This window comes from Dermacentor variabilis, chromosome 3 (genome assembly GCF_050947875.1).
Source record: "Dermacentor variabilis isolate Ectoservices chromosome 3, ASM5094787v1, whole genome shotgun sequence".
NCBI classification, from domain to species: domain Eukaryota; kingdom Metazoa; phylum Arthropoda; class Arachnida; order Ixodida; family Ixodidae; genus Dermacentor; species Dermacentor variabilis.
This window is the reverse complement of record NC_134570.1, coordinates 13,177,700-13,203,542: the sequence shown is the minus strand read 5'-3', so window position 1 is coordinate 13,203,542 and position 25,843 is coordinate 13,177,700. Positions and strand designations below refer to the sequence as shown.

The window sequence follows — 25,843 nt, the reverse complement described above, 5'->3', positions numbered from 1 at the left end:
TTCGACAGTATAGATGACAATGAAGAAGGCTATGGAGAATCCAGTTGTGAGCCTATTAGAGTCATTGGCACAAATGATTACCACACAAATGACTAAACTCCAGGTGGTTGCGGGCCCAAGCATAGCCTCTAAACTTCCAATGCCTTCAAATGCGAATGATGCAGAAACATCCAATCCAGGCCCTTCTAACATCCGGTCTAACCAGACCTCCCCTGTGTATCATGCGGAACAGGAATCGGATTGGAGCTCAGACTGTGGCTCGCAAGAAGCACACATGGAGGTTGACAGCGTTGCTCTTAAAGGGACTGACAACCAATTTTCATGGTGCCCATTCTTTTTAGTGCAATGAAAAGCTTGTCGGTCAGAGTGTTTAGTCATGAAGTGCCAACGCCGAAAACGCCGTGGAACATTTTTTATCAAGTGTTTCTATCTGCAGTGAGGATGTAGTCGTTCACTAAAAGCATGCTGAAAACGGTGATAGGTGAGCGCGATTATACGCCGGCATTAGTGGGAGGCAGACGACAAGTGTAGCCGTGCTGTAGCAAAGAGTAATCTTGTTTATCAAGTCGATGTGCTGCGATTCATGTTTTCCAAGTTGTTAAATGATTTGTGCTATAATACCTACGTCTTTTCGTGGCTTTCTGTCCCAACTGCTTTGGTATTTAACCAGTCAAAACGAAACCAATCGGATCGAAAACGAAACGACGCCTTTACACGTAATACGGAGTTAAGCGTATTGCCGCAGCCATGCGTGCATTTTTGATTTCCGAAGCATAGAATAATGCACGAGTGCCTAATAATATAGAAACTGCAATTTTAAGGTATAATTATGATGTACTTAATAACAGTCGGTTTACGTACAGTAATCGCATAGAATGCATCCGAAGTACCAAGATTTCACCACCAAGTCTCGCCACTTACTGGTTTTTGAGACTTTCTTTGTCAATTTAAAATTATAATTCCCCACTGAAACCGCGAACAGCGTGCTGGATTCTGCCACTATGAATAATGGTAATTTCATTTCCATCAACGTGTGACAACGCATTCAGGCCAGTAGTCAGTCCCTTTAAACGCCGCGAATCTCCTGCAGCGCAGGAATTTACAATGACACATAACATGAAGCCTAAATATTGCTAGAAAGAGACTATTCCTAAAAAAAAATATTTTTTGAAGGATAGCCTTCTAGACAAGGCAGTTTCTGCTGCCGGTCTTACCGCAACATAGGCACGCTAAGAATATTACTGTGGAATTGCCGTGCCATTTATTCCACTGCTATTGACTTATATTACCTTTGTGGCCAACACTCACCTGATATCATTGCACTGCAGGAAATCTGGTTATCAGCAGGAAACGCATCTCATCTAAAAAATTGCCGTAAGTTTCGTTTAGACCGTCCCTCTCGTGGTGGCGGCTTAGTTTTCTTTATATCTTCAAAAATCGCGCACCGGGCTAAAATGGCTTACCAGCTTACGACTTCAGAAAGTGAAATTCTAGTTATAGACATTTCTTTTCCAGGCCGCATCCCACTCACATTAGTTAATGTTTATTTCCCCGGAGGCATTCTGAATACTAATGTTCTAGATACAGTAATTAAGTCCAGCAGAAAAGAAATCATCTTTGCCGGAGACATTAGCTCCAGTCATACTTCGTGGGTCTTCAAGACCGATTCGAGTTCTAAACGTCTGAGGGATTGGGCTGCTAACAACAATTTATCATGCATTAACGCAAGAACACCTACATTTATTTGTAGCCAGTCACTTTCCGCTATAGATCTCACTTTCGCTAGTTCTAATTTGTCTATCTCCACGTGGTCTGTTATAAACTCGGGCACAAGCAGTGACCATCTTCCTGTGCTTCTGGAGCTTGTATGCCCATTGACTCAAGTTACTATGCATTCCAATACGTTTGTTCATTTCGGCACACTCAAAAATGTCTTACACATGGCTTTATTGAATCAGCAATGAGATAATGAAAAAGAAAAAGCCATAAACTTATTTTCTGTTTTAAAAGATTCCGGAAAAATATATCAATTAACCGTGCACTCCAGAAAAGCGGGTCTTCTAACCCTTGGTGGAACGCAGAGTGCTCAAGCGATTACAAGATAAGAAAAGCAGCGTAGCAAAAACTGCTTCATAACCAGTGTCCTAACAATTGAAGAGACTATAAGTTCGCGGCAGCAACATTTAAAAGAACAGCTGCAAATGCGAAGTACAATTTTGATTGTAAGCACTTTAGTTTTCTTTCAAGGGCCACCAACAGAAAAGCACTCTTTCGATTTCTGAGAAATAAAAAGGCTTTTCCGGCAGAAATAAACGTCGACCCTGTGGTTCCAACGCCCTGCGAATTGGCCAAATTACTGGAAGGTGTTGCTAAAGGTCTAGAATGTCGCTTTAAGTCGATTTTTCCCTATCACGCTACGCATGGTGAAGACCTCGAAGAAGTTACAGTTTTGGAGCTGAGAAATGTACTAAGCCAGCTGCCTAATTCAGCGCCAGGCCCAGATGACATTACTACGGCAATAATAAAAACTTCATTTAAGATATCACACGCATTACTTACCATGGTAAACCGTTCTATTAAAAATTCGCGGATTCCTCCGAAATGGAGACGGGCAATAATAATCCCATTATTAAAAAAGCAAGGTGGCGGTTATGTATTAGATAACAGTAGGCCACTATCTCCTACATCTAACCTAGCAAAACTCATCGAAAGAATCTTACACGGCCACATATATAATTGGCTGATAGAGAAGACTTTGAGCCCATGCCAAATTGGCTTCAGACGTGGGTGCTCAATTTGGTGTGCCCATGTCGACCTAGAAAGTCGTATTCATCTAGCTCGATGTCAGAGAGAGGAGGAGCGACGTCACATGCGTTCTGCTAGGTAGGTGTTCAGTCATCATCATCATCATCATCATCATCATCATCATCATCATCATCATCATCATCATCATCATCAGCCTGGTTACGCCCACTGCAGGGCAAAGGCCTCTCCCATACTTCTCCAACAACCCCGGTCGTGTACTAATTGTGGCCGTGCCGTGCCTGCAAACTTCTTAATCTCATCCGCCCACCTAACTTTCTGCCGCCCCCTGCTACGCTTCCCTTCCCTTGGGATCCAGTCCGTAACCCTTAATGACCATCGGTTATCTTCCCTCCTCATTACATGTCCTGCCCATGCCCATTTTTTTTCTTGATTTCAACTAAGATGTCATTAACTCGCGTTTGCTCCCTCACCGTATCTGCTCTTTTCTTATCCCTTAACGTTACACCTATCATTATTCTTTCGATAGCTCGTTGCGTCGTCCTCAATTTGAGTAGAACCCTTTTCGTAAGCATGCAGGTTTCTGCCCCGTAGGTGAGTACTGGTAAGACACAGCTATTATATACTTTTCTCTTGAGGGATAATGGCAACCTGCTGTTCATGATCTGAGAATGCCTGCCAAACGCACCCCAGCCCATTCTTATTCTTCTGATTATTTCCGTCTCATGATCCGGATCCGCTGTCACTACCTGCCCTAAGTAGATCTATTCCCTTACGAGTTCCAGTGCCTCGCTGCCTATTGTAAATTGCTGTTCTCTTCCGAGACTGTTAAGCATTACTTTAGTTTTCTGCAGATTAATTTTTAGACCCACTCTTCTGCTTTGCCTATGCAGGTCAGTGAGCATGCATTGCAATTGGTCCGCTGAGTTACTAAGCAAGGCAATATCATTAGCGAATCACAAGTTACTAAGGTATTCTCCATTAACTTTTATCCCCAATTCTTCCCGATCCAGGTCTCTGAATACCTCTTGTAAACACGCTGTGAATAGTATCGGAGATATTGTATCTCCCGGTTAAATATCGTGCCATCTTGTTGTGCGTGACGTCATCAGTAACGTCATTACTTCCGCTTGCTACTTTCGGATTTCCAGGAATTTCGCCGAAGTCGTGCTCACGTGGCGGGTCTCTAAAGTATGCGATTCTATGCTTTGGTGCGCGGTAATCAGTGATTTCTAAGCAACTTTGATTATTCCAGACACTTTAGTAACTCAACTTGTAACTGAATTTATTCTCTGATGTCATATATATAATGAAACCCATGAATTTTGCACTGTACCGTTTTTCTTCTATTTTTTTCTGATTTATTTTGAATTTCATCCCCCGCCGTCTCAGGAGGCGAACCGGAACCGCTGCGCAAGGAACAGGCGTGTCACTCGGTGCTTGAATTGAAGCAACGATTACGAGGCTGGTGCGCCGAGTCCCCCCTCTGAGATTGTGCCTCCACAGGTCTGGTATATCGCCTTTGCGCAACGAAATGAATCTCTGCAGCAGCTCTTTCTCACATGCCGCCGTTTCATTATTCAACGGAAAAGATATTCACAAGAACCCTTCCAAAAGCTTGGCTTAAATTTGACTCTTCCTGTAATTCTTTCCTTTGGGGCCATACAGTTCTGGGGCTACCATACGAGGTTACAGCCACAGGAACGTTTGTGAAGCCCTCTGAAACTTTCTGCGTGAGACAAAAAGAATGACATGATATAGTTCTTCTTAATGCTTATTATGCTCTCATAATATTTTATGTAATACTTAGATAATTGATTATTCATATCTGTAACAGTAGACACTTCAAATCCCATTTGCAAGATACCTATTTCATTTCACCCTAACTGATTTGACAAAAAAATGATAACAGTTTTTTCACCGCCTGGTTCATGGCCGATCCCCCAGCGTGGGTTGCGTCATTTCATTAGGGAACAAGAACAAGAACAAGGGTGGCATTGAAAGAACTCGGGGCACGAGGAAGGAATAGGAGATTGGATCTAGAACGCCGGAGAGAAGACGTGCTGGTCTCAGTGCTCGAGGACGAGGCTGTTGGGTTTCGGATCCAAGCAAACGGACCTCTTCCCACCCTAAAGAGAGATCCAGGAATCTCTTCGCCGCTCTTGATTGGCCGGCGGTAGTTGCGGCTCCGGTTTCCTCGAATTTGCCTGGGGACAAACAGCAACCGTATTTCGGATACGTCGATCCAGGAATCCTGCAGTCACGTTGCTGAAGCCGTTCAAGCTGCCGAGACCAGAGCCGACCGAGCGTCCACGGACAGCGACTTGGGGCTCCACACAAGAACAGTGCGCGTGGTGCATCCGCCGAGGGCCGAGGCCCGGCACCATATAGCTGCGGAGGTGCGGCCGCCTGCCATTGTCGGCACAACACTGAGCTAAGAGAAATGTCATAACTCCTAGGACTTGCGCAGAACTTTGTGGAGGGTTAATTACTTTAATGTTTACTTTCTCCTTATCGAGCTTTTTTTTTATGTCGCCCTTTGTGCCGTTCTTCGCTTCATTTGTTTTATTTTTACAACACGTGTATTCTCCTCGCAAAAGGCTTCGCTATTCTCGCTCAGTGACCAAAACCATAAATCAGGAACTTCGACACGACAGAGTCATCACGTCATGGCTGTAGTGTTGCTTTGTACTGGCGTATGCACTTGGTGAGACCTTGCGGGTTTATGTCAACAATACAGTTCAGTTGTCAGTCCAGCAATCGCCCTGTGTACTCCTTGGTCCTTGCATATGGGTTTCTTCAGCTGGTTTTCATGTTAGTGGACCATGTACCACCTCGCCTAGCACTTAGACTTGTTCTCTTGTGAACATCGCAAAGCGGGCTGGAGCCAGCCTAACGCGGAAATCGATTGTCTCTAAGACAATGGCCACCCACTCAATATATCAGTGCAGTTTAGAAGCTCTGCATCTACCGCACGGAGTCAGACAGACGTGACTTGGCTATTTTGCAATGCATTTGACGCTGCCAACTACTGTTCCAGCGATGAGCAGCGCCCAGCATTTTCACAGAACCGCTGCTCGCCTCTATTTTTCTGGATACTTGCTCACCCCGATTTCTTTCTCTGCTGTCGCTGTCAACGCTGCTCTAAACAAACGGTGCCCGTCGGATTGTGCTGACAAACCAGGTAGCGATAGCAATGCAATCGCTTGATCACAGAAGTGCTCAGCTCGTTATCGGCAGCTGGGAAAATGCGCAATTGGCCCTTTGAGCTGAAGCGTTCCAGAGTTGACCGCAGCGCCAGAACACGCAGCCTAACGAGGGGAAGAGGGGGGCATGAAGCAAAATGACACGTCCGTCACACCTTCGTTCGCTTATCACAAGAGTTTACGTCATAAGAAATGTCCAAGTGCGCATGCTCCGCATGACTGGATATAAACCCTTTTCGTGGCGATCCCGTGGGCACCGCTATGTTTGATCACGTGGTGACGCGCCCATTGCTTGTCCTAACTGCTTCCGTTGCCTCTGTGTTTACACTGGACGTGCATGACGCCCCGGTGCGGCTAAGCAAACTTATGTTTCGGTGGATATTGTGGACGGTGGCTGGGTGACATAGCTTTGGAGGATATGTAAGCACTTTCTGATCTCATTACGGCTTGTCCAAACGGTTCGTGCAGCGCTTACGTTCTTGTACTAAAAGCGGTGCTACAAATGTAGCCCAAGATGTCCAGACTTTCCGCTTATGAATTAAATCAGGATCAGCGTGTTTTGCTATTCGTTCTTTATTTCCAAACTCTGTCAAGCAGCGGACTGTCATGTTTCTGATTCAATAAAGTTTCTCGGTGCGGTCATTATCTAATTGTTTATATTCTGCCTAACCGCTCGTAGGTGCGCTTAGTCGCGATATATTTGTTCTTACTGCGCACAAGACTTGGAACGCAGATGTTGTGTACTTTGTAGGAACTTGTAGGAAGGACGTATTATCGCTAGTCACTCACTTACTATGTGGACCGTCACGAAATGTTCAGCTTCGAACATTCGTGTGCTGTCAGTGTAGTCGATGCCACCCATGCTTCGGCGCGTTGATACAAGTGTGTGCCCATTCAGTTATTCTTGGTACGTTGGCGATGCAGTGGGCTTAAACTTGGGCGTGGGTCGGTGCGTTCAGATAAGGTACACGAGAAACTTGCTATGCCAGGAAGCGGCGCTACTCCCTTTGTCACTGTGTAACGAGCGGTGCTCCCTCTTGCCGACGTGCCGAGATTAATGCAACTTGTTTGGAGGCTAGTGACACAACGCTGGCGGGTGAGGGGAAAGCCGTGCATGCAGGCAACACAGGCAGTGCTTATGCAGCAGCGGTCCGCGAACTTGGTCACGCAGATTCATTTCATTTCTTAATGTACCAGTCACAATTTTTACAGCCAACTAGAGCACACGTCTTCCCATCGTGAAAAGAGGGAAGCGTGAAGGCAGTTTTACTACACGTCAGCCATCTGCGTCACAAAGAGATTGAACCATAAGCCACGGCTCGTGGTCCTGCGTGCGTAATGAGGTGAATCGAACGAATAATTGGAAAATTGTTTCGACCTACATTGACATTTTCAGACGTAGAAACACGGAACAAGACGTTTATGACGATTCCTTTCGGCTTTTCTATATTCAAATGGTCCAACGTAGCTTTAGCCAACCTTAAAAATATGCAAATGCCACGTTACTGGACAGAACAAAGGTAGTGTTGCTTGCCGTTTCTTAGAGATACTCAGATTATATTTTTCATTCCGTCTAATTACATAATCAGTCTTAATTAATTATTCAGCTTTTCAAATATATTACGAGGGCGAATCAGAAAGTCTTCGCCTCTACTTTTTTTAGCCAAATTAGGGCTGTAAATGCCAAGTCAACATATCTGTTCCCAGCGGGGGACCTTTCGTGGAGCGGCCCGGCCTTATCTGCCGGCAGCTCCGCGGCACGGCGCTGCTGTCAATTGTCGAAGATGGCGGTTGTGCTTCACACGTCCAGTGTGATTCGTTTTCTATGGAGTAAGGTACGAACGCCCATCGAAATCCACAGGGGAATGCAGCCCACGTATGAGGAGAGGTGTCTCACTTTGAGAAGTGTGAGGGGCGGTGGTGTGTGTTCGCAAAAGGCCGTGGAGCCTTGCATGACAACGAGTGTTCAGGGAGTCTGCGTGTGTCACTGACTGACATTTTGCGCGTGGATGCAATAGTAAAAGCGGATCGGCGTGTGCACCTAAAGGACATTTCCCGGGAGCTTGGCATTTCGTATGGGTGTTTACGACATCTTTCAAGGTCTTTAGGGTACAGGAAGGTTTCCTGTTGGTGGGTGCCTAAGCAGTTGGATGACATGATGAGAAAGGCAAGCGAATGAGTGCTTCACTGAATCATCTGCGACGGTATGCCGAGGAGAATTAAAACGTGGATGCTGCATATCACGCCGGAATCGAAGCAGCAGAGCATGGTGTAGAAACATCCGAGTTCGGCTGTGACAAAAAAAATTAGCGAGCGTAAAAGAAGCCTGCGAATACACGCAAGATTGCCGCGCGACTGGCCGCTCGAGGCACGCTGCGCGTATTTGCGAGCTTCTTTCACTCTGGCAAAAACACTTTTATGTAGCACGTATTGAGCAACAGAAAGCTGTATCGGAAGTTTTTCATGTTCCTCTACAATTTTCTCATTAACACTTTTGATCTAATTACAAACTAGTCAGCATCGACGAGAGCGGCCTTTCGTCGGGGAGAAATTGTGCGACCAGTGTCAGCGGCGACAACACCCAAGGGAGCGTCGCGTCGAGCCTTACTCGTAGACGCTCGCCATCGCCCTTGCAAGAGCAGCGATAGACGTCACACAGGCGGGTACTGCGCACTGACCACGGCAGCCGACGCCACGGACGAGCGTGGCCCTCCCCACCACCCGCCGCCCTGACATAGCCGATGTCCACTTGACGCCAGTAAGGACCTTCAGACGATTGTTGTCTTTGATGAGCGAGTAACGCAAAGGTGTGAAGCCCAGCTTCAATGAACAATGCCAGTATCCCGAACTATCGTCAGCCCGCGGCAGTCAGTGTGTCACGGGAGCGTGGGACGGTTAAGGCGTCATCAGCCTGTTTCATATGCACTGCAGGACGAAGGCTTCTCCCAGCGATCTCTAAATACCACTGTCTTGTGCGATCCGACTACGTATATGCGCCTTCAAATTTCCTAATCTGATTAATCTCATCGCACCGTCTAAACCTCCGCCACCTTTTGACTGTTTGCGCCTGTTCCTTTACTTGGACAGACCAATAGCGCCAGTTATCTGCTCAACTCCACTTTTCCCTCTTAATCTATCTCTCCTTAGTCTTCTAATCTTAATGGGCGTCTGCGATCGCATAGACAACGCTTTTCGGACAAAGTAAAAATGTGCAGCACACATAAAAAGAAGCAAGCGAACATCGTTTTCACGTTCGCCTCTCCGTAACTTGGCGCCTCTGTGCACTTTGTGCAGAGAGAGTGCGCTGGAGGTGCGGGCCACGGAGGACAGTTCCAAGGGTGTTCAGTTGTTTGGCCAAAGGCTCTGTTTTCGGAGGAAGACTCGGTCCACCCGATAAAGGAGGAGGCAAACGCACGGGGAGGGACCGCGTCCTGGCAGAGATACAGGATTTTGCAGCGATGTCATGGTCTCGTGGTAGACCGCTTGCTTCAGCTGCGCGGGCCTTAATTTCTACATCGTGCAGCTGCCAGCTGTTTTCGACCGGCAAATTGGGCGCAAGTTTCTACGCGGCTAGCTCGGCGTCGACTTCCTAATTCGGGATTGAACATTTTCTGGAAGGACTGTTCGTCTTCAATCCCCCGCCGAACCTTGCGAACACATAGGTTTGGAGCGGAGGACGGCTGCCACTGCTAGTGCTACAATTTCAAAAAGCGGCATCCTAATTTTTGTTCTTCTTACAGACGCATGTGTTATCGGGTAAGAGTATCAGGTTGAGGTATAGGTCATGACTATCTGTTATGGATACAAGCAAGATGTTTGGCTAACGTGAATGCCCGAGCGCCAAACCGACCTGTGTGTGTATATAAGGGCACGTGTCGCACACAGCTAAAATGGACGTCGTATGAGAACAAGTCTACAGAAAGCAGCGCCTGTATAGACCGTCGGGAAACTGTAGGGAAGGACTCCCGTTATTTTCCTACACGGTCCATGTCATGCTGAACATCCCGGCTTTTGTCACATCACCGAAACTAAGCAGTATTGGTCTGGGTCACTCCATTGGAGGGACACCACCTGGCAGCTCGGATGGCTCCTGTTCTATTGTATTTTCGACGCCGGTAAATACGGTTTGGCGTTGCGTATAGTGTGTGCCTGTTCACATGGGATGATGTACCGCAGTAGTTACTCGTGCCCCGACTGACATTTTTTTTCTCTCTATCTGGCAAGACAGCACCTGGTAACAGTGAAGCGTGCCTTAACAATGCCCGGGAGCGACACACAGCGATCGACTCACCGATGAAGAAAGGCCGGATAAGGGAAATGATGCCCAGAACCATGCGGTACATGGCGAACGTGGTCGGCATGACCCGCACGCCCAGGTAGTCTGCCAGCAGCACCGTGTTGAAGATCCCTCCGCTGCCGACGGCCACGCCCAGCGCCACGGTGACGGCGAAAGTGAGCTCGTAGGCGCGGCACACGGGCAGCGCGAAGAAGGCGGCGCTCCACACGGCGTACGTGAGCACCATCATGTGGTCCTTGCGCAGCAGCTTGCGGTCGGTGAGCACGCCGCTGAACAGGCGGCCAACCAGGTCGCCCGTCGAGAAGCTAGTCAGCAGCAGCGCGGCGCGGTTCCTGGTCACGCCGCGGCTGATGGCGAAGTCCACGATGGTCACCGGAAACACCACGAACGAGAAGGAGAAGGTGATGCCCGTGAACACTATGACGTAGAAGATGGGCCGCCGCAGGAACGAGAACACGGCCAGCTGACTGCGGAACCAGCGCTCGAGCTTCTCCTCGACGTTGCTGCTACCCGCAGTGCGCTCCACGGGCAGCTTTATCTTCTCGGGCGTGCACTCATTGTCGACGGCGACGAGCCGCAACTTCTTGTGGCGGTCGATACGGCGCATGCGGCTGAACGGCGACTCGAGCAGCATCGAAGCCGGGACGGCGTTCAGCGAGATAGCGCCCAGAAAGAGTAGCGTGGTGCGCAGCCCATACGTGTTGATGATGCTGAACAGCATCGGGGGGAAGAAGAAGGAGCTGAGCGTGCCGCCGGCGAAGTAGATGCCGTTGCCCGACGCCCGGTGTCGCTTGAAGTACTGGTTGATCACGATCGTGTTGCAGAAGTACATCATGCCTTGCCCAATGCCTGCGCAAAACAGTTGCACCACACGGCTGCAGTACTACTAATGTTACACGTACCAGAAACATGAAACGGCAAGCGCTCGATAGAATACCTGCACAGGTACAAAAAAGAAAGGCGAATCACCGATTGCGCTAGCAAATTAGTGGACAGATATACGCAATAAAGATAGTAGTTTTACCGGCCGTATAAATTGGTAATAGGCATACTAACCAAATTAACAGGCAAACATGAGCAGATCTTACTCGATGACCGCGGAAACTCGCCGTCAAAACGCTGGAGTGAATAAGCGCGGCAGCAGCAGCGAGCGAATTGACCTTCGTGCTGCGTCTCGCATCAACGCGAACTAAGCCGCGGAAACATAGTGCGCGGCGGACTCTGTCGCCGTCAGAGATGACTTTCAAGACACAGCGGCCGCCCGGATCGCCCGGTGTAGAAGACGCCTGCCCACCAACTCCCGGAGCCTAGCGCGCGACGGAAGACGGCGCGCTTTCTCTCCACTTTCCTCCCTTGCGTGCTCGAGATTGTGCCACAGCATACGGCGCGCGATGACGATTTCATCGTCCTTGAACTTTATACGGAACCTAACGGCGACGGCAGAAATGCGCCTGGGGTGTCGCTGCGACAAGCTGATTATAGATAACAGGAGCTACGTATATGATCCCTCCAATAGGGTCATCCCATCTAAAACACAGCTACCTCACAATGCTTCCGGAAACACGTGTGGGTCCGGAAGCATTTACCACTTCTTTACACCAACATTAGAAGCATTCTTCCGAAAAGTGATTCACTTTAATACATTGTCGAAACAACTGAATCTAAAATAATTGCGCTAACTCAAACATGGCAAAACTAGTCGATTGATGATTCTGAAGTATTCTGCATTTTTTTCCGGATTTTGATATTTTTCGGCGAGACTGAGACGGTAGGCGTGGCGGTGGTGTCATGCTGGTGACCCACCGGAGTCTTAGCTGCTCATTAATCAACATAGCTACGCCAATCAAAGCCTTATTTCGTATTTGCAAAACTTCATATCCACTATCATATTCGGTGTGGGCTCTCGCCCTCCTGACGCTCAACCTTCCTTCGTTGTTTCGCTACTCGAATTGCTCTGTTTTGTAACGTCCACACATCGTGACGCTTCCATCGTTTTAACGGCGATTCTAACTTAAAGATATTAACTTAGAGTTCAACTTAAAATACAACGCGGCAGAGAAAACATTTCAGCGCTTTGCATCGGAAGCTAAGCAACTATTCCTCTCTACGACATTACCTACCATGTTGCGGAATAATACAAAGCAATTCTGGAAAACAATAAAACCAGGCCAGCATAAATCTGTTTCATTATGCGACCATCACAATAACCCTCTTCCTGAAACAGAGGTCTCTGATGTATTCAATGACACTTTATCTTCTGTATTTACCGTCGAACTCAGTGATGAACTGTCCGATTTTCCGGAATTCCGGAGTTTCCAGAATTTATTTACCCTACTATGCCCGGCACACTATTTAGCCCTCATAGTATCAGCAATCTAACTGACAATCTTAAGTTGTCCTCTTTTGCAGGCATCGATGGTATTAACTCTAAGGTATTAAAGAATACCAAACATCATACAAGCGTTATCCTGTCTCATATTTTTCAACAGTGCTTGTCATTAGAAGTGGTTCGAAAGGTGGGAAAGATTAACTCAGTTCCAAAGAAACATACTACTTCATCACGTAACAGCTATCGACCCATTTCATTAACGAGTGTGCCCTCAAAATTAATGGAACACGTCATTTATTCCCATATAACCAAGCTTCCAACCTCGGTTGGCTTGTTTCACCCGCAACAGCATAGATTTCAGGAAGGTTTATCCTGTGAGCTTGTATAATTTATTCACGACATCATTTCAATCATCGATCACAATATTCCCATAGATGCCCTGTTCGTGGACTTCGAGAAAGCCCTGGACAAGGTGCCACACAAGCGGCTATTCCTTAAGCTCTCTCACCTAAATATTACCCCCTCTGTTTTCGACTGGTTGTGTGACTTCCTCACAAACAGAAAACAGTTTGTCTGTACTATTGGGTACTACTACTATTTTATAGCTTTTAAGAGATTCAATACATACAAGCATTTGTCTCGCAAACCAGATTTATTTCAAGGGAATTTTCCACGTCTCAATAATTTCTCTCGTCGTATTCGAGTGCTGATTGCCGTGTTATAGTTTGTTAACGAAGCTTCCCCTCAAGTCTAAATATTTTAAGGCAGTTTGTCGTGTACGTATCATGGCCACGCACGCTTATATCGCCTTCCGTTTCTCTACCACGGTTGCGCTTTAAAACCACGGCGCTGCAAGTTTGCTTCAGAGACTTTCCTTTCCTTCCCTCTTCTCCGCCCTTAAACTGTCTCTCTTAACTACTACACGCAGAGACAAAGCAACAGCGCGCGCTTTAGATCCTATAGATGAGATGAATATTTACAATTATTATTAGGGTTATAATTATATTCGAGTGCTGATTGCCGTGTTATAGTTTGTTAACGAAACTTCCCCTCAAGTCTAAATATTGTAAGGCAGTTTGTCGTGTGCGTATCACTTCCTCGTTAGCACCTGTTATATCCGGAGTTCCTCAAGACGCCGTTCTCGGACCATTACTTTTTCTTATTTTCATCAATGACCTACCGACTAACATCTCCTCCTGTATTCGCCTTTTCTCAGACGATTGTGTCATCGACCGTCCTATCCATAGTTCCCATGATAACATTTCCCTTCAAAATGATTTACAAATGGTTGAAAACCGATGTAAAACTTGGTTAATGTCTTTAGGCAGGGAGGTTAACCAGAATAACGTCCGGTTGGCTACCCTACACCGGGGCAATGGGAAAGGGGAAACAAAGATAACAGGGAGAGAGAGAGAGAGGAGGGAAGGAAAGAAGGAAATTGCGGTGAATTCGCTGACGTATGTGGTCCTACAAAGATTGCATTAATAGTCACAGATGGTCGCACAAGCCCAAGAAAACCCAAGAAAACTTCGCAGATCTCCTTCCACCACCGAGCTTCCCTACGAAGCATATAAGTACGTCGTTTTTGGCTCCGAATTATCTTCAGCCTCAGCGTATAAGTACCTGGGCATCACAGTATCTGATGATCTCAGCTGGTCGCATCATATAGCAAGTATAACAAACGAAGCTAACCGCGTCCTTGGCTGTGTCTGGCGTAACCTTAAGCTCACCCCTTCTCACGTAAAACTGCTAACGTACCAAACATTTGTTCGTCCCAAGCTGGAATACGCATGCGCAGTTGAGGACCCGCATCAGATCAGCCTACAAAAGCTCCTTAGTCCATCCAAAACCGCGCTATTAGATTTGTTTTCTCAGATTATTCTTACTATTCTAGCGTTACTGAACTAAAACATTGAGTTAGTCTTCCCAGTCTTGAGTCATGCAGACAAATAGCGTGCCTGTCCTTCTACCATAACTTTTGCCACTCGTCTCTTGTTCGCTCGATTATCGTACCTGATCACCGCCTTTCGCTCCGCAACAGTAATTCTAAAGCTGTATATCCACCACCTGCGCGCACTACTGCGCATCTCAACTCATTTTTCATTCAAACAGCGAACGACTGGAATCATCTGCCCACCGACGCTGCGCGCTACTCCAATGCTAGCCACTTCATTCATCGAAGACCTGGCACAAATGTAATACCCACCCCTCATGTAAAACCCCGCACCAGGGGCATCTGAGGAATAAATAAATAAATAAATAAATAAATAAATAAATAAATAAATAAATAGATAAATAAAATTGCTATCGCAATAAAAAAATTAATTATGGGGTTTTACGTGCCAAAACCACGCGTTGATTATGAGGCACGCCGTAGGGGGGTGTCGAAATTATTTGGACAATCTGGGTTCTTTAACGTTGAGCTAAATTAAGTACACTGGTGTCTTCGCATTTCACTCCCATCGAGATGCGGCCGCCATGGCCGAGATTGGATCCCGCGACCCCGTGCTTAGGGAGCAGTGATTTTACATGCAGCGATATGTAGCCGTAACCGAACGAGCGACCAAGTCGCGAAAAGCTACTCCTATATGATAGGACTTACGAAGAGCGTTTGAACTTGTATCGTATATCCACAAGCACCTGCTGTTATAAATCTAACTACGACCGTTATAGGATTTGCTCAAGGCGTGATGCGATGAGGTTATTGTTCCGTGAGAGCCACAGTTGGACTAAGTTCAGCCGGCTAAAGACAACTCGCTCAGATGCTAATCGTACTTCACAAAAATGGCGTCAAACGAAAGGAATACGCAGGAAGGCTCACAATTTTAGTCGTCTTTAATTTCGCGCCGTTTTAGCGTTCCGCACGATGCGGCGGTCACTCGGGTCGACGCTTCTGCAGCTCGCAGCACTCGGTGTGCACTGCATTAACAGCCGCTGGAAATGATAGGCGCCTAGTGAGGCGTTCTCGTAAAGACAGCAAGCACTGTAGAGGCGTCACAGCTGCGGCGTGTATGTGCGCGAATCGAGCGATGAAAAACGAATTATTTAGGCTCTGATATGTTTCGCACCCTAGAAGACGCGCAGCTGTATTCCTCAGCCATTCGGCATGAACGGGTGCTCTATGAATTCACTACATGTGCTTGTGGTGTACCGTGCAAGCGCTTGAAAGGGCAATTGTTTGTAACGCCAAAGTCCTATGCGCGGCTAAGCTCTCCTTGCGATGGCAGCGTCACTGCCGCCGTTCGTTTAGTTACACTCTGAAGCAGCGCGTTTCCATGGCCCTTTGCTGGGCATCCACAGCCAGCGGGCATCACTCGGCGTACCGGGTGCGGCTGCTGTGCGCGTTACGCCCCACTGCCCTCCAATTTCGTAACGCACGTTTTGTACAGTGAATGTGAAATAATTTAAAAGGGCACGCTCCTATTTCTGCCTGTAATTCGGCATTCTGTAAAAGAAAGGACATCATCATCATCATCATCAGCCTAGTTACGCCCACTGCAGGGCAAAGGCCTCTCCCATACTTCTCCAACTACCCCGGTCATGTACTAATTGTGGCCATGTTGTCCCTGCAAACGTCTTAATTTCATCCGCCCACCTAACTTTCTGCTGCCCCCTGCTACGCTTCCCTTCCCTTGGAATCCAGTCCGTAACCCTTAATGACCATCGGTTATCTTCCCTCCTCATTACATGTCCTGCCCATGCCCATTTCTTTTTCTTGATTTCAACTACGATGTCGTTTACCCGCGTTTGTTGCCTCACCCAATCTGCTCTTTTCTTATCCCTTAACGTTACACCTATCATTCTTCTTTCCATAGCTCGTTGCGTCGTCCTCAATTTCAGCAGAACCCTTTTCGTAAGCCTCCAGGTTTCTGCCCCGTATGTGAGTACTGGTAACACACAGCTGTTATACACTTTCCTTTTGAGGGATAGTGGCAACCTGCTGTTCATGATTTGAGAATGCCTGCCAAACGCACCCCCAGCCCATTCTTATTCTTCTGGTTATTTCAGTCTCATGATCCGGATCCGTGGTCGCTACCTGCCCCAAGTAGATGTATTCCCTTACCACTTCCAGTGCTTCGCTACCTATTGTAAACTGCTGTTCTCTTCCGAGACTGTTAAACAATACTTTAGTTTTCTGCAAATTAATTTTCAGACCCACCCTTCTGCTTTGCCTCTCCAGGTCAGTGAGCATGCATTGCAATTGGTCTCCTGAGTTACTAAGCAAGGCAATATCATCAGCGAATCGCAAGTTGCTAAGGTATTCTCCATCAACTTTTATCCCCAATTCTTCCCACTCCAGGCCTCTGAATACCTCCTGTAAACATGCTGTGAATAGCATTGGAGATATCGTATCTCCCTGTCTGACGCCTGTATTTATAGAGATTTTGTTACTTTCTTTGTGGAGGACTACGGTGGCTGTGGAGCCGCTATAGATATCTTCCAGTATTTTTACATATGGCTCATCTACACCCTGATTCCGTAATGCCTCCATGACTGCTGAGGTTTCGACTGAATCAAACGCTTTCTCGTAATCAATGAAAGCTATATATAAGGGTTGGTTATATTCTGCACATTTCTCTATCACTTGATTGACAGTGTGAATATGGTCTATTGTTGAGTAGCCTTTACGGAATCCTGCCTGGTCCTTTGGTTGACAGAAGTCTAAGGTGTTCCTGATTCTATTTGCGGTTACCTTAGTAAATACTTTGTAGGCAACGGACAGTAAGCTGATCGGTCTATAATTTTTCAAGTCTTTGGCGTCCCCTTTCTTATGGATTAGGATTATGTTAGCGTTCTTCCAAGATTCCGGTACGCTCGAGGTTATGAGGCATTGCGTATACAGGGTGGCCAGTTTCTCTAGAACAACCTCACCACCATCCTTCAACAAATCTGCTGTTACCTGATCCTCCCCAGCTGCCTTCCCCCTTTGCATAGCTCCTAAGGCTTTCTTTACTTCTTCTGGCGTTACCTGTGGGATTTCGAATTCCTCTAGGCTATTCTCTCTTCCACTATCGTCGTGGGTACCACTGGTACTGTATAAATCTCTATAGAACTCCTCAGCCACTTGAACTATCTCATCCATATTAGTAACGATATTGCCGGCTTTGTCTCTTAACGCACACGTCTGATTCTTGCCTATTCCTAGTTTCTTCACTGTTTTTAGGCTTCCTCCGTTCCTGAGAGCCTGTTCAATTCTATCCATATTATAGTTTCTGATGTCCGCTGTCTTACGCTTGTTGATTAACTTAGAAAGTTCTGCCAGTTGTATTGTAGCTGTAGGGTTAGAGGCTTTCATACATTGGCGTTTCTTGATCAGATCTTTCGTCTCCTGCGATAGCTTACTGGTTTCCTCTATAACGGCGTTACCACCGACTTCTATTGCGCACTCCTTAATGATGCCCATGAGATTGTCGTTCATTGCTGCAACACTAAGGTCCTCTTCCTGAGTTAAAGCCGAGTACCTGTTCTGTAGCTTGATCCGGAATTCCTCTAGTTTCCCTCTTACCACTAACTCATTGATTGGCTTCTTGTGTACCAGTTTCTTCCGTTCCCTCCTCAAGTCTAGGCTAATTCGAGTTCTTACCATTCTATGGTCACTGCAGCGTACCTTGCCGAGCACGTCTACATCTTGTATGATGCCAGGGTTCGCGCAGAGTATGAAGTCGATTTCATTTCTAGTCTCACCATTCGGGCTCCTCCACGTCCACTTTCGACTAACCCGCTTGCGGAAAAGGGTGTTCATTATCCGCATATTATTCTATTCTGCAAACTCTACTAATAATTCTCCTCTGCTATTCCTAGAGCCTATGCCATATTCCCCCACTGACTTGTCTCCAGCCTGCTTCTTGCCTACCCTGGCATTGAAGTCGCCCATCAGTATAGTTTATTTTGTTTTGACTTTACCCATCGCCGATTCCACGTCTTCATAGAAGCTTTCGACTTCCTGGTCATCATGACTGCATGTAGGGGCATAGACTTGTACCACCTTCAATTTGTACCTCTTATTAAGCTTCACAACAAGACCTGCCACCCTCTCGTTAATGCTATAGAATTCCTGTATGTTACCAGCTATTTCCTTATTAATCAGGAATCCGACTCCTAGTTCTCGTCTCTCTGCTAAGCCCCGGTAACACAGTACATGCCCGCTTTTTAGCACAGTATATGCTTCTTTTGTCCTCCTAACCTCACTGAGCCCTATTATATCCCATTTACTACCCTCTAATTCCTCCAATAACACTGCTAGACTCGCCTCGCTAGATAGCGTTCTAACGTTAAACGTTGCCAGGTTCAGATTCCAATGGCGGCCTGTCCGGAGCCAGGTATTCTTAGCACCCTCTGCAGCGTCACAGATCTGACCGCCGCCGTGGTCAGTTGCTTCGCGGCTGCTGGGGACTGAGGGCCGGGGTGTGATTGTTGTATTCATATAGGAGGTTGTGGCCAAGTACTGCACCAGGGTGGCCAATCCTGCTCTGGTGAGAGAGTGCGTTACCGGTTCTGGTCACCGGGATCAGGCCGCACTCCAGGCCTGTTTGTGCAATTTTCTCAACACACGTTTTTTTTTGTATTTTCCGGTGGAGAATTGCGCTGCACCGGGATTTGAATCACGGTCCTTTTGCACTGGAGACGGATACTCTACCGTCCCCGCAGGAGTTAAATTAAAAATTGGATTATGGGGTTTTGCGTGACAAAACCACTTTCTGATTATGCACGCCTTAGTGGAGGACTCCGAAAATTTCGACCACCTGGGGTTCTTTAACGTGCACCAAATTCTAAGTACACGGGTGTTTTCGCATTTCGCCCCTATCGAAATGCGGCCGCCGTGGCCGGGGTCCGATTCCGCGACCTCGTGCTCAGCAGTCTAACACCATGACCACTGAGCAACCACGGCGGGTCCCGCAGGAGTTGTGCGCCTCATTTAACCTACAGTGGTGCCCAATTTGATCAGTGAAGGTGAGCCAATCTGAGCTCGGTTATACCGCATGGATGGCACTCGGCTAGAGAACCTGGTATTTATGACCTGCACATGTGTGGCCACACATAATTGAGGATATATAATTTTTTTTTGGAGGGTTTCCGTACAGTGATAAAATGAAGGAAAAGACATTAAAAAGAAAGAAAAAAGAAGGGGGAAGAAAAAGGAACATAACTTGTGATTTGAACTCCTGATCCTTCAATGTTGCCCGGAAAGGTAGCTCAGTCGGTTGGTTCGTCAAGCCAGCGGTTCCTTTCAAGTGCCATAGCTCCTGCTCCGAGCCTCATACTTATGTGGAAAGGGGCTGGTGTTGTCCGCGACAGTCGATTTTTTTGGATTTTGGAAGGCATAATTTCTTTGAAAAATGGCCGCCAGAGGAGCAGCGTGAACTTGAGCGGCTTTAGAGACTAGGAAAACTGCCTTACAATATTGTCACAGTCGGTAATGTGGAAAGAAGACGACGCTGATGGTGGTCTTGGAGACGACGAAGAAGTGTTTTAGCAAGATCGATGCTCTACGCTTGTTGGCTCAGCCATTAAAAGCTACCTGTAAATAGACGAACGCTTCTTCCTTCCCGTAACATCATTGGTGGAGGTGCGGGGTAATCGAGCAAGACGGAGCTCCGCAGCGGACGTAACCTGGCCGCCATGTCTTCCGAAGGAGACAGTTCAACCGCGGCCCCGTCGTCGCCCCCGACAGTCATCCTGGCCCAGCCTCGCGACCCTGGCATGTTTTCCGGGATTGACAACGTTGACGTCGATGACTGGTTACAGAATTATGAACGGGTCAGCGCATACAACAGGTGGGATAACACGCTTATGCTGGCTAATGTAATATTCTACCTCAAGAAAACAGCACGGGTCTGGTTCGAAACACATGAAGAAGAGATTACGAGTTGGGACCAGTGCAAACAGAAGCTTAGGGATTTGTTCGGCAAACCCGTCGGCCGCCAACGTGCTGCAAAGAAGGACCTTGGGACCCGTGTACAGACGTCCACTGAATCGTACGTGGCCTATATCCAGGACGTCCTCGCTCTTTGCCGCAAAGTAGATAACAATATGGCAGAGGCAGACAAGGTCAGCCACGTCTTAAAGGGCATCGCGGACGACGCGTTTAACCTGCTTGTTTATAAGAACATCACAACGGTCAATGAGATCATTAACGAATGTCGCCGCTTTGAAGACGCGAAGAGTCGCCGCATAGTTCAACAGTTTACGCGCCTACCTAATACCGCAGCTTCGTCGACGTGCGAAGACATTTGTCCACCGCGTGAGCCCACCTCCTCCGAGAACGTCGTCCGTATCGTTCGGCGAGAAATCGAAGCAGCGTCTCCTGCCACGCCTGTGACGCAGTGCTTTGACGATTCCCGGCCGCTTGTGTCACTCATTCAGTCGGTCATTCGCCAAGAACTTGCGAATGTAGGTCTTCCATCCATCTGCTCCGCCAGCCGTCCTGACTTTGCTTCGTCTGCTGCCTCTGCCCCTGTTCACCGGAGCCAATACGGTCCGTATCCGAGCTATCGCAACCCGGCCGAATGGCGCACCCATGACGATAGACCCATCTGTTTTTACTGTGGACGTGTGGGCCACATCTCTCGCCACTGTCGAAGTTCCTGGCCAGCCCACTCACGACCAAGCTTTCCCGCCTACCGCCGCTCCCCACTGAATCCTCGCCCGCCATTACTCTCCACCGAGGTTGAAGACGCACCTGACAACGCTCGAGCCACCGCGACCAGCCGATCGCCATCACCACATAGTCGCCGCTCCCGTTCGCCCCAGCTGCGTCGCTCTCCATCCCCAGCTTACCGTCGCCGCTCTCCGACGGGAAACTAACTGGGGCAGCTCCTGGAGGTGACGCTGCTCTAGAACACCGGCCTGAAATTCCTCTGCTGACCCTGCCTACTAATCGGAACCTTCTGGACGTGGACGTGGATGGTTTGCCCGTTACAGCACTCATCGACACTGGAGCCCAAATTTCCATCATGAGTGCGGAGCTTCGAACGCGCTTGAAAAAGGTACTTACCCCTGCTCCGACTCGACTGCTCCAGGTCGCCGATGGTGGAACTCCGGCTGTGCTTGGAATGTGTACTGCTCGTGTCAGTGTCGCCGGTCGCCACACGTCCGTTTTGTTTAGTGTGCTTGAACGTTGCCCTCACAATGTGATCCTCGGACTCGACTTTTTGTCCGCCCATTCTGCTCTGATTTACTGTTCCGCCGGTGTCGTACAACTTGACTTACCCCTACCTGTTCCCATTGACCTTCCTGCTCAAGCTCCAGCTCAGCTTTATTCCGCGGATTTTATACGCCTGCCATCCCTTGCAGCAACCTTCATCCCTGTTTTAGCCAGCCCACCTGTACCTGATGGAGACTATGTCCTCACTCCCGCGACGTCAGTCCTGCTTTCTCACAATGTCTCCTTCCCACACACCATCGTTTCTGTTGCGGACAATCAGACATGTCTTCCGATCCTAAATTTCGGACAGTGCCCGCAAGTAGTTCCTCGAGGCATGTCTCTTGCCACGTTGTCACCAACGCACGAGTGCCACATTTCTGCTCTATCTGTTGCGCCGTCTTCGACCACTGCTCATTCTGCGCCTTCTGCATCAGCCCCGACCGATGACTTTACAAAGATGATTGCACCGGACCTCTCCACCCAACAAGCCGCACAGCTCCGTGGCCTCCTCCAGTCCTACTCCGACATTTTCGATCTGAACGATCGCCCTTTGCGTCAAACTACGGTCGTGACGCATCGGATAAATACCGGCGATGCAGCACCTGTTCGCAGACGCCCATACCGGGTGTCGCCCTCTGAACGACAAGTTATCCAGAGCGAGGTTGACAAGATGCTTGCCAAAGGGATTATTGAACACTCTTCCAGTCCGTGGGCGTCCCCTGTTGTTCTCGTCAAAAAGAAGGATAACAGCTGGCGATTCTGCGTTGACTATCGTCATCTAAACACGATCACCAAGAAAGATGTGTATCCACTTCCCGGTATTGACGATGCTCTGGATTGTCTCCACGGTGCCACTTATTTTTCATCTATAGACCTTCGCTCTGGATATTGGCAAATTGCCGTGGATGACATGGACCGTGAAAAGACCGCATTCGTCACACCAGACGGCCTATATCAGTTCCGAGTAATGCCATTTGGCTTGTGCAATGCCCCGGCGACCTTTGAACGGATGATGGACATGCTCTTGCGTGGTTTGAAATGGTCCATCTGTTTGTGCTACTTGGATGACGTCATCGTCTTCTCTTCAACTTTTGCGACACATCTTGAAAGACTTTCATCTGTTCTTTCTGTTTTTCGCACCGCTGGCTTACAGCTCTACTCGTCCACGTGCCACTTCGGTCACCGCCAAATAACTATGCTCGGACACCTTGTCGATTCGTCAGGCATTCGCCCCGACCCCGCTAAAGTTCGTGCTGTGCAGAATTTCCCTGTACCAACTTGTGCCAAAAGATGTTCGCAGCTTTATGGGCCTTTGCTCTTACTTCCGCAGGTTTGTGGAAAATTTCGCCCATGTTGCCCGTCCCCTGACTGACCTCCTGAGGAAAGACGTTCCTTTCTATTGGGGCTCTGAACAAGCGTCTGCTTTCTCGCAGCTCCCGTAACAATATTTAGACTTGAGGGGAAGCTTCGTTAACAAACTATAACACGGCAATCAGCACTCGAATACGACGAGAGAAATTTTTCGAGACGTGGAAAATTCCCTTGAAATAAATCTGGTTTGCGAGACAAATGCTTCTATGTATTGAATCTCTTAAAAGATGAGGGGGGAAATATGCGCTCACCGAGAGGGCATCGTCAGCACGAGACCACCACCAGGCACCTTACGGGGATGTGGAGAGCTTCGCGGCCGGAACGAAGCCTCCCCTCTCCGCCGGCCAGGCGTGGAAAACGCGCTTTCCGATCGCTCAAGGTTGCGCAGGAATAGTATAGCTCTAGCGTCTAGGAAAAGCTTTAACAGGTGCGAGGGCGGCACGCATAGCGTGGGAAGCTAGCCGCCGGAATAGCTATCTTCGAGAGCTATTCTATAGTATATTATATTATACTTCGAGAGCTATGACTGATGCTTTTCTATATATATGTATTCATCTCATCTATGCGATCGCATGCGCGCGCTGTTTCTTTGTCTCTGCGTGTAGTAGTTAAGAGAGCCAGTTTAAGGGCGGAGAAGAGGGAAGGAAAGGAAAGCAAACTTGCAGCGCCGTGGTTTTAAAGCACAACCGTGGTAGAGAAACGGAAAGGCGATATAAGCATGCGTGTCCATGATACGCACACGACAAACTGCCTTACAATGTTTAGACTTGAGGGGAAGCTTCATTAACAAACTATAACACGGCAATCAGCACTCGAATATAATTATAACCCTAATAATAATTGTAAATATTCATCTCATCTATAGGATCTAAAGCGCGCACTGTTTCTTGCCTCTGCGTGTAGTAGTTAAGAGAGCCAGTTTAAGGGCGGAGAAGAGGGAAGGAAAGGAAAGGAAAGGACAATGTAGTGGCAATTGGATATGTCACATTTTTTTTGTAAGATTTCTCTAAAGTGTGCCTCTAGACACCGCAAAGCGAGGCCACACTTAGCAGGTAAAATGCTATACATTAAAGTGACGTAAAGTAAGCAATATCCTGCACATGCAAACAATGCTTATAGTCCAGAGGAGTGCTTTTAACACATAAGGAAACTTGCTGGCGCCATTACCTCTCGCGCCAAATCTGCAAAGCTGCCACCACGCACGCGGTTACGTGAGCTGCTGCTTGGCTTCAGTCCCCGTCTTCGTCGGCCCATTCAGCAGCTCCCGGCGCGAACGTTTAGCACATTCGGCTACGACGAAAACAAAGCCTCGAACGGTGACAGCTGCCGATAGCTCGCGCTGCACCCGCAGTGGTCCGCGCATGGCCCCTTCCCCTCCCCCCGCCGAGTGACGCCACCGTTTTACAAACACACGTTTTCCTGTCCGTTCCTTTTACTTGTGCTCGCGTCCGTACTTGCTGGAGCCTCCTATACGTTAACCATCTGGTCCAGCAAACCACACCACTAAACTGCTTTACATATTCGCTGTAAAGCCCCGTGCATAGTTTTTCACGCGTCAGGCCGGTGTCAGATTGCCCAATAACCACGCGTAGTAGTTAAACAAAAGGGATGATAAAATTGGTAGAGTGAGCACCGGAGAGCCGCCTCTCAACTTCGCTGTGGCGCCTGCTGACGGATGAAAAACTCCTCATGTGGACATGTCTTCAGCATTGCTCAGTTGCAGCACTAGCAAATGGGAAAGACAGAAAAAAGGAAGAGCATACGGCAGTGCTGCAGAACGAATCCTATTGCAGCTTTCCAACACAATCATTGCAGGGGGAGACTACCCTTCACATCTAGATATGTTTGGAAGCACCTGTTATTCAGCAATATATTGGCAGGAATTAAGTTTTTGCTACATTTAGAAAGGTACATGGACCGTCAAAGGTCAAAGGTGGAAAGTGTTACTTGCTCGATTTTCACCATTTACTTTCTTTATTTAGTATTTACCAAGAAACGTAGCATTTCATGTCCTTACAACGGCAGGCTTACGCCATTGCTATTGTTATACAATACCGAAGTTTTGGATTTTTGGATCTACATGTGATTGCAGAGCGTTTCAAGCGAGCAAAACTGATGGCGTTCTACATAAAACTTCACTGTTGTTGTTGTTGTTGTCGTCGTCGTCGTCGTCGTCGTTGTTCTTGTTGTTGTTGTTGTCCTGAGTGGCTGTGGCACATACCCCTAGTGGGGGATTGGCCATGAATCGGGTGGTTAAATTACATGTATACGGAAACAAGGAAGTTAAGATTTTGAACGTTGGAGCTTAAAAAGTAAACGTTTTGTCTGTGTAGAAAAAAATAACTAGAAGAAAACCATGTACAAAAAGAAAAATCTAATCCTCGCGTAATACTGCGCACGAGAATGTTATCTTATGTTTTGTCTTTTATACTGCACGAAGCTGTTATTTTCTTAAGTGCCACCTCTGCAACTATGTAATTAGTAGCAAAATAAGAAATGCGACAAATCACTCAACCGGTTATCGCAGAAATAGCGCTCTTGCGCAGATCCGGTTATTAGGGACAGGACCTACAGCGTGCTCATTTATGCACCGTTTAGTAGCCACAATAAGCGTCGAGTATATTGAAGCTGGTGTTCTGCGCTGACATACTATGCCAAGAATACAAATCGCACAACTGTGTTCTCTGTTTTCTCGCTAAATACTGGCCAAATGACCGAACTGTATTAATAAT

General features: G+C 47.7%; 1 protein-coding gene across 5 annotated transcripts in view; it reads right to left on the bottom strand.

Moving 5' to 3' along the window:
* LOC142575148 (monocarboxylate transporter 7-like) overlaps positions 1–25,843 on the bottom strand; it is an 88,926-nt gene that overhangs the window by 26,825 nt on the left and 36,258 nt on the right. For all 5 annotated transcript variants that reach the window (XM_075684212.1, XM_075684209.1, XM_075684211.1 and 2 more), the window contains one exon: positions 10,261–11,115. In XM_075684212.1, coding sequence (XP_075540327.1) covers positions 10,261–11,115 — 855 coding nt within the window. The remainder of the gene's footprint in view (positions 1–10,260; positions 11,116–25,843) is intronic.